At 36.8% G+C, this 9,860-nt stretch overlaps 1 protein-coding gene across 4 annotated transcripts; it reads right to left on the reverse strand.

Moving 5' to 3' along the window:
* Positions 1-372: 372 nt before the first annotated feature.
* On the reverse strand, positions 373-8,665 carry LOC103698125 (delta-aminolevulinic acid dehydratase, chloroplastic-like). Of its 4 annotated transcripts, none has more exons than XM_008780111.6 (13): positions 8,419-8,665; positions 7,803-8,115; positions 7,531-7,642; positions 7,335-7,408; positions 5,046-5,114; positions 4,882-4,965; positions 4,730-4,799; positions 2,541-2,596; positions 2,326-2,447; positions 2,125-2,196; positions 1,955-2,036; positions 1,786-1,863; positions 373-767 (listed from the first exon to the last, which is right to left on the reverse strand). In XM_008780111.6, exons 2-13 carry the CDS (start codon positions 8,097-8,099, stop codon positions 597-599), a joined length of 1,287 nt encoding a protein of 428 aa, XP_008778333.3. In that variant the 5' UTR covers positions 8,100-8,115; positions 8,419-8,665; the 3' UTR covers positions 373-596. The 4 variants fall into 4 exon arrangements, with proteins under 4 accessions (XP_008778333.3, XP_088566586.1, XP_088566585.1 ...); XM_088710460.2 differs by having other exon boundaries at positions 7,803-8,122; positions 8,419-8,618; XM_088710459.2 differs by lacking the exon at positions 8,419-8,665 and adding an exon at positions 8,270-8,415.
* Between the last annotated feature and the right edge of the window lie 1,195 nt (positions 8,666-9,860).

The following is a 9,860-nucleotide window of genomic DNA, read 5'->3' on the forward strand; positions in this document are numbered from 1 at the left end:
AGAATAGAGAGCTACGCTCAGTTAAAGCTCTATCCGAAAAGAAAATTTTCAGTTTGACTCACCCGTTTCCATGCCTAAATAATAGAATTTCGACCTAATTCAACATCCTAGGAGGTTGGCCCAAAATTGTATAACTCAAAAAAATACCCAATTTTTTTAAAAAAAGATCATCTCAATCGAACTTCGTATGATCAATTTATAGCTTTCGAAAATTTAGCATGTGACTCGACTTTTCGATATGGCGGATCTTGCTTTTGAATCTTGTCCAACCTTGCTCGTAGTGGCTATTGAGTCTGGTGATCTTCCTGAATCACATTGCTCATAGGAATGACAAATTCGCAAACCCATAGATCACAATGTCTGTGTACTCAATTCACCAAGAAAGACTACTTTGGCATTCCCTCTTCTGAAATATTTTAATTTCTCAGATAAACATGAAGTTTCAACTGTTTTGTCATGTCAAAGCAAGAAATTCATCACACACCCAACTTCCTTTGACTAATCCGACTAACAACAGGAGAATAACTCAACATGAAAAGTACAACGCTTTCTGGTGTCTCCATTAATCTAATCAGAAAATTTTGGGTGACATCAATCTACTCTGACTTCATGCCACATAAAAGACTTGCAGCTTGACGAGCAGAGTAAGTAAGGATGATGTCTGCACCAGCTCGTCTGATGCATAGCAGCGATTCCATCATGACCTTCTCTTCATCAACCATTTTCAGAGTCCCACCAGCTTTGATCATAGAATACTCACCAGAAACCTGAAAGAGAGGGAAACAAATTAGATCACATTAGAGAAGAAAGGATGTAAAAGGAAATTATTCGCTATAACAAAGATAAAATCATGCATTTGGGTGCATATGAACAAAAAGGTAATCATAGCAGCTTCAAAAGAAAAATTCTAGATAGATGAATCAGGTTGATTGCATCAAAGAGAGAACAGAGTAGCTTCAAAAGAAGTTGTCCCCATGCTCGTTCAGGTCCTGGACAAGTTTACAACCAGGTGGTGGCAGTAGGTAGCGGCGGATGTACTCCATAAACCAGAAAACAAAAGCCTAGTGCTGCAAGTGGAAAAAAAATTGGAAAGACCTTCCAGTAAAGTAATATTACATTGTTGACACTTCACAATTTTCCCAAGAGGCATTAATTCATGCGCAGGTTGCTTCAGTCAGTTTAAGCTTGTTTCCTAGTTTTGGATAACAATGATAGCCAACAAATTGACTCTTCTTTGGACAATAAAATATTTTAACAAATTTATGTTCTGTTATATAAGTTATTAAGAGCAATTTTACCTTTCCTATTTTGCTAAATTCTCTTATGACACAGAGAAGAAAGAGAACATATATCACCCGCATGCATAAATTGAAGTGTCCCTACGAGTATACATGTATCAAGAAACACATGGAGAAGGGTTGTTGGTTATCATAGACATTACTTTAATAAAAGCATAAAACTAAACTTAGACACAAAGGGTTGAGACTCCTTGTTAGATTCACCAAAGCGACAAGAAAGCAACAAACTGCGGAGAGAGAATCAGAGCACAACTAGATCAATATCATCATCAATGGACAAAGCTGCCTGCTGCATACTATCACCAGCAAAGGCTCTAGAATCCAACTAATACTTGGGTAACAGATTAATTGACAGATAAATAGTTCTCAGAACAGAAAAAACATTTCTTATGCAAAAATTCCAGAAGTATGACAAGCAAGTGACAGTGTCTGCAAACAAAGGTTTGAGGGATGCTCAATAAAAAGTTGCACAGGCAATATTGTTTACCTGATATGCAGCAATTGGTAAAGCGGAGTTATCTCGCAGAAGACGTATAACATCCAAATATGGCATTGCTGGTTTAACCTGCCAAAAAGTACATGGTACTTTTACACTGAAGGACAAGCAAAGATATATTCAAGTTGATATGTGCCTATATTCATGGAAAGAAATTTACCAACAGAATATCTGCTCCTTCAGCCTCATCTGCCTCAGTTTCAACAAGGGCCTCTCTGTAATTTGCTGGGTTCATCTGGTAACTTTTTATCAAATAAGCCGGGCAAGCTCTTAGTGTTTAGCTTAAAAAAAAATCAATAAATACCATAGTTTTATTGATGAGATGCATACGTTTTCTTGTCTCCAAAGCGTGGATTGGAATCTAAAGCTTCTCTAAAGGGACCATAAAACGAACTAGCATACCTGTTCAAAACATACATATGTAAGCAATGCTTTTTTGAACATTCATAAACATATATTAGACCAAAAGTTTGTGGGTAGAGAATTCTGTAACATGCAAAGCTGTTGAAATCTAATGACAGCACAATTTACTTTGCAGTGTAGGACATAATGGAGACTTCCTGAAAGCCTTCAGCATCTAGAGCTGCTCGAATTGCTGAAACTCGACCATCCATCATGTCACTAGGACTAACAACATCAGCTCCTGCCGAAGCCTATTTGCAAAATAAATATAAATTGACAAGCAGAGCTGTTAATGAAACAGATAATGTAATAATGATTTCAAAAATTAGGAACTTCAGAAGTACCTGAGAAACAGCCTGTTTACACAACTGGTGAACTGTTTCATCATTCATGATAGCACCTGTAGAAAGGACAATTACAAATCTAGTTAGTTCCAGTTAATGAACTGATATCAATAAAACTCATGATATGCAATCCATGAGCTGCATTTATATCATTTCAGACCTAGCAAAACAGGCAACATTCTGTAAGACAACTATCTGAACTTGTTTACAGTCATCCTTTTATGTTTGAAAGTTCATATGTTTAAATAACTTCATTGTCTTGCTCTCAAGTATCGTGTACAATATCTTTTGAATAATCTCCATTATGTTAGTACTTCTCGTGTGAGTACTTCTGGATTACATTAATTATCCATCAAAATGTCTGTCCTCACGTTGGCAGTCAGGTTACGATTGCTAATAACTTTTTTCCCAGACCACTCAACATGGACCACTCCTTAGCATAAGTCTAAATTCAAAATTTGTAAACAAGGCATTATAAAGTATATGTATTCAGGACACTGAACCTAAAGGCCTCAAGTTTAATTTTGTGATTAATAATAGTTTTTCTATCAGTAGCTTAGCATTATTGTTTGTATGTTCATGCTCTGTTACAGCAATCTAGAGTTTTCAGGACATATCATCTTTAGTCATGTTCCTAAGACATGCCTTTAAAGCAAAAAAAAAAAAAACTTCCATGATTCTGTGTTAACCGTAAATATGACTTAATTTTCACAGATCTGCTTTGTGGTTGGATGTATGTAGTACCCACAAGTTTGTATTCTTTGAAGACCATTATTATTTTTGGAGTACTAATAAATGCATGGCATAATTTTTGGCCAGCACCATATCTATCAGTATCAGCCATGAATATTGTCTAGAATAAGATGTCTCTAAGGAAAACCATCCCTTGCCAACAGCCACACAACTGCACGCCCAGACCTAGCCCCTCACCCCTTCACATGAACTCAATACTTACCTCCATATCTACCAACAGAGGGAGGCCATACTTTCCCATAATTTCAATTCAGCCATGCAGAACAAAGGTTTATATGGTTAAGTGCTAGTAACTTTCTTATTAGCCTAATCTTCACCTTTAAGCCTATCCTATCTACATAGAGTGTGGCCCTAATAGCTCTCTAATAATTAGTGCCATCCTCCCATAAAAGCAGGTTGGTCAAAAGAGGGGTCTGCAATGAAACCTAAAGGTGTTCTAACAGGTAAAAGACCTAACTTATTGGTTCTACGATTTCTACTATAGATAGGGGAACAACATGGAAGGTTTCTCGTCTTGGAAAGAATATAGATAAAATGGAACATTGAGATCCATTCTAACACATGGATTATAAACCAGAGAGCTAATTTGTAACACAATCCCCAGTTCACAATCTTTTATCACGGCCTATTGTCAATGTATCGTTAATACATGTATGCTTTTATTTAATATGTGCTCCTTTGCTAAGCACAAAGGGTATATCCTTGTATAGTTTAAAAATGTTAACTAGTTTTCATCTCAAAAACATGTAAACAAAGTCTATTTAACTTAACTTTCAAAATATTGATACAAGAGTACTATCTCTGTATCACCGATGCCAATCCAATTTCAAATCAAATAAAAATATTTTGGAGAGTAGATAGTTAGAATTTGAAAACAATTTTTATTTCTCACATTTAAATTTTTTTAGCAGAACATGCACTTTCTTAGTCCTTTTTCTTTTGTTTTATTTTGAGCATGCCAAAGAGATAAGTATGACATGTTCATTTCTTGTTCAGCAAAAAGAAGCAATATAATTAATTATGAATTGGAGAACAAGGAGCAGCTGCAAAAACATAACACTGGTTTGACACTTTCTCAAAAAAAAATCAGAATGGAACTTTACAATATCGAAAAAAAAACATTAGTCTAGATTGACAAACAGCCACCTATTTTATGAGCTTATAGCTAATGATAGTCTTCCCAAGAGAGTCCATTATCAGTCAACCATTACCTTTCTAGAATTTTCCTTTAATTTACAGATCATTTTCATTAAAACACTATATAACTTCATTAGAATTCAGCTCCATATCCATCTAGAATGAAAACAACACTAATATTCTTTGGATGCAAACAACTAATGAGAAAATATTAAAGCTAATTTTGACATGAAAGTAAACATTTCTGAGACCGACTTCATCAATTAGAAAAATTGAATTATAATTTAAAAATGGATTACCATCTTCCCTCACAATACCATCATGCCCATCAGAGGAGTAAGGATCCAGCGCAACATCAGTGTAAATAACCTAAAGCATTTTGAACATTTAATTTAAATCCTTGTTTTCAGAAAAGTGCAGAAACAGTGTTAAAGAATGAAAGATGACTTACAATATCAGGGTATTTGTCCTTAAGCAGGCGTATTGCCCGAGGCACCAAACCATTGTCATTGAATGCCTCATCTCCTGTTTGTGACTGGACGAACAAAAAAGTAAAACATATTTCATCTTTGACGATGAAAAAAATAGTAGATAAACTTGTGTCAAAATACAAACCTTTAATGCATCAGGAATTTTAGGAAAGAGCACAATACTATTCACACCAACATCTCGTGCCTTGTAGACCTGCATAGAAAAGAGTTTGGTAACTCTAAGGCAGCATTTGATTGGGGGATAAGTTGGAATAAAAGTTTCTTAATCCATTGTTCCATCTTTTTATTCAAACTCATTTGAACACCTAGATTAAATCATTTTTCAAAAGGCAGAATAGGTAAATCAATTTTTTTTAAAAGGAAGAATAGATTTTTCCAAAAAGTTGATACACAATAGATGCTCTACTTTTTTTCCTCCTGACTCATTTACCCCACCTAACCCATGAGCAATTAACTCCTACCAATAGGTGGAATAGTTTAACCCTTCTTTTCTTTCCTCCAACTTATTCCATTTAACCCAATTATTGTGAATTTTTTATTCTCGAACTAAACACAAACTAAATTGTTTGGCTAGGACTTGGCTGTTTGGAGATAGATTTCAATCACAACCACTGCATGTTTTATTCTACAACTATATGGAAAAAAATCCTACTTTTTATCATTTGTGACAGTACTAATATTCATAAATCACTAAGGTATTTTAAATACAAGTATAATTATGTTATAAGTATTCCCTAGAAGCCAACGTGGCTGACGCATATTTGTAATCTGGGGCATAAATTTGTAATTTAACACTTATTAATAAATAAGATTGGGCAATTTGTTTTTCATTCATGTTTGTATGTATCCATGAATCGTCCAAGAAATTAATTAAATGATGACACATATTCTCAAAGGAGTTGAGAATTTGAGGCATGTGTCATTAGAGATTAATTTCTAAATGCTTCTGATCGATGGATCCATTACGAGGGACGGTGATCGATCCGTTGAGATTAGTGTACAGATCACTTAGTCAGATGGACGAGTCTCGAGTCCACGGTGTAGAGACACTGAAATTATTATGCAAGTACTTGTTAGCGAACAAGGTACTGAGCGTGACCAAAGATAGTAGTCATATGGATGTCTATTCACTCGTCTAGAGGATTTAATTAGTCAGACTATCATAATTGTGATTTAGAATCTCAATTGAAGTCAATTATCAATATGATTGGTGATTGAATTAACCCAGTAAGTGTTAGTGAGTTAATGGAAGAAGAATTAATTAAGTAGAATTGATTGCAATTGAATTGCAATTGGGCTGATTTAATGAGCCAAATCAAATTGGGTTCGACCCAAATTGATTTGGGTTCATAATTGGATCAATTTAATTAATCCAAGGTTTGTGCGGATTTTAAAGACCACATGTCGTCGTAGGATGAATATGACTTAAGTCATGTTCATACTATGCGGATATTTGGCATTAATCCAAGGGTGGGTTTTAGTCCCATACTCCTAATAAAATTAGGAGAAGCCCTAAACCCAATCTATAAAAGGATAGCAAGGGAGACGTTATGAATTAATTCTCTCCTCTTCCTCTCCATGCCTCCTTTTCTCTTCCCTTCTTCCTTTCCCACGGCAGCAAGAGGAGGTTCTCTTCTCTTCTCATGGCAGCAAGGTGAAAGGGTTCTTCTTCCTCCAAGCGTTGGAAAGAAAAGAAGAAGAAGCAAAGGAAGAGATCAAAACACGCCAAGGAAGAAGGTGTTCTTCCTCACGTCAGCCCCTTCTTCCTCTTCTCCTTCTCCATGGCAGCAAGGGGTGTTCTTCATCCTCTTCTTCCACGGTTGCAAGGCGAGGAAGATCCATGAGCAAAGCTACCTTCATCTCTCTCTTAATTGTGAGCAAGGTTGAAGAAGAAAGCGTTCTTCTTCAAAGAGGTATGTTGCAGAATTTCTTCCATCTCTTTTGATAGTCATGAGAGGTCTTTGCAAAGAGCTAGCACTCCGATAAGACCTTATCTTAGATGATTAAATCCTTGTGTGGATACCTGTAGAGGCCGGACAATTGCGGCTCAAACAGGAACCTAGAATAAATCATCAGGCTGCGGTGTTCTACACCTGCAGAATTTTTGAAGATGAGATCTTCAAATATAAAACTTTTGATTTTTGTTTCAATTTTATGAATCTTAATCAACCCTCCTCAGATCCTAATCTTCCCTCCCTAATGAGTTCAAAGATCTTCTGGATTTGGATCCAGAAATTTTTTTGAATTCTACGATCCGAGGCGCGTTCATACGATGAATGACGTCTCGTTCGAATTCCGCTGCGAACGTCGCATCGAACGGGGCGTAACTCAGCAAATTCTTCCTTTATAAAATGTTAACACTATCAACTTCCAGATAAAGATCAAACTCATAAAATCTTCAAAGTTTAATTACCTCTTCAAGAAGACCATGTCTCCATCCCAACCTATAACATCCAGGCATAGCTCCAATTGGGACATCCTCTTCTCCTATAAATAACATCAATTGAAACAAATAGTCAAATAACATAACCCTGTAAACAGGAAAATCGTATAATCCTATGAAAAAGAGAAGATATCAAATACGCGAGCTCACTGATTACACAACTAACCTTCATGAATAAATAGTGGAAGTACCAAATTTGAGGGTGACAAATTTGTCTCCTGGAAAGCATCTCTCAATGTGGGCGACTTTCTGTTACGTCGCGGGCGCCTAGAAAGTGGCTGGGATAAAAGAGGAGAAAATTAACATAAAAAACATCATTTTGAATTTTTTTTATAAAAAAATCTAACAGCTAAAAATCTGAAGCAGATGCAATCTTGTATCATTTCAAAGAATATCCTGCACTGCCATCAATGTCAAGAACTAGTTATTCACACATACAAGTGGTTTGACATTTGGGGTTCCTCTTGGAGCCAATGGTCTTCGAGGGGATGGAGGATCAGGGAAGTTTCCGGCCACAGCAGCAGCTTCACATTCCTCAATACTTAAGCCCGAGCTCTTCACCGATATCTCCCGCTCCTTGCTTGCTCTAACGATCATGAGAGGTCGTGTCTCAGTTCTCCTCAACAAAGAGACAGATTTCCGAGCTGTCGATGGCTTCAAGCCTACATAGCTCTGAACATCTACACTTCTGACAATTCTAACATCACCAAGAGCGACAGAGCTCATAGTAACCATGACGAACTTAATTGACCTGTTTCCTTCAAACGAACAGGGGAAAAATAAATATCGGGTTATCTTAAAAAAAAAAAAAAAACAAATAGACAAACACTAGGTAGGCATAATATGATCGAAGGCATCCAAAGGAAGATATGAAATAACATTTACAAAAAAGTCGGGAATTTTACCCAAGATATGAAATCCATAAAATATTTGTAAAAGAATAGACAATTAATCTCAAAATCCAAACTATGTCTAAGAAAAAATAACGCCTTTTTTTTTTGAGAAAGAGAAGGTAGAGCCAGAGAGAGGGGGAGGGAGAGAAGAGGGTCCGAACCTTATGTATTATTGCCGGGGGCGTCTGGGAGACAAAGGGGGAGATGGACGAGGGCGGAGGCGGCGTTCGATGGAGACAGGGACAGAAGCGGGGACGTCGGGAGGTAGGTAGGAAGGAGATATATTCTGATAAGAGAAAAGAGTTTCCGCAAATGATAGGAAGCCACGCAAATGATAGGAGGCTACGCCGAAATTACCCTGCCTTCACATTGGCTGAACAGACAAAAAAATTTGTATCTCAACCCCCATATGCTCCAGTTTTTTCCTTTTTCTTTTTTTTTTCCGGGGGGTGGCTGTGGAATTATAATGACCCCCTCAACTTTGGATGAATCCGAGAGATACCCCCCTGATCTTTGAAAGGTTTCAAACTCACCCTCCAAGCATCCAAAACATTCTAACCAGTCTTTTATTCATCCCCCTTAACAGCATATGACCATCATATTATAGGATAAAATTATATTATGACCAAAATATCATTCATATCAGTTATTTATGGGAAGAAATCCTAACACCAATATGCGACATATCACGTGAGATTATATGATTCATTTCTAATAACTGTGGGTTTTGCATCCAAAGATAACCCAAAGCAAATGGGGAGGAAAGGTGAGAGGGAGAGGGAGGGATCGTAGAGGCATCTTAAGCAAGTTCCGTTATTTTTTTTCATCCTGCCCTATTGATATGTGCCAACGGAATAAGGACATCATGGACCAATACAAATCCTAGCCGACATTTCTTTGGATGCATGATATATGAGATAATGTTACCATTTTGATCCAATTTAGTGTTTACTCTCCGATTTTTGCTTTAAATCTCCAGTTCCAACTAAGTGTTCCTGGTAAATGTGTTGGGAACCCTAGTAGTCGAATGCATATATTTTTAAAATTTTTACAGCAGAAGCATGAATTAAACTATTTAATTCCTATGCATGCTAGAGATCACATCTCTACAACAAAAATAGATCCAGATTTTAAATATTTATCTTAAACAAGTATGTATGATTTTATGTCTAACATGTAATCATGCAGAATTTCAGCAACCTTGTTGATTTCTAATCCTAACTTTTAATGAGATCAGATCTCATACCTTTTTGCTTTGAGGACTTTGATGATGTCTTGATCACGTTCTGTAGCCGCACACGCGTCCGGCCTCTACGGATAGTCCACGCGAAGCTCTAGGATGATACACAACTGTAGGAGTGCTAGCTCGCGCAAATGTGCTGCAGTGGCTGAATTTTTCTACTTCGAAGAACTCAACTTTTAATTCTTCTTCAAGAGGATGAAGGATGGAGATGAAGGAGAAGAAGTGAAGAGAGGAGGCGGCAAGTTTCAGAATTTTCCAGAGTCCCTAGGTCTCTCCAAAATTCAATCTCCTTAACCCAAGGCGTGGGTGTCTTTTTATAGCCAAAAGACCCCCTCACACCTCACACCTATTTTAGCCAAC

This window comes from Phoenix dactylifera, chromosome 14 (genome assembly GCF_051530095.1).
Source record: "Phoenix dactylifera cultivar Ajwa chromosome 14, Ajwa_hap1_PhDact_Kaust_v1.1, whole genome shotgun sequence".
Classification (NCBI taxonomy): Eukaryota; Viridiplantae; Streptophyta; class Magnoliopsida; order Arecales; family Arecaceae; genus Phoenix; species Phoenix dactylifera.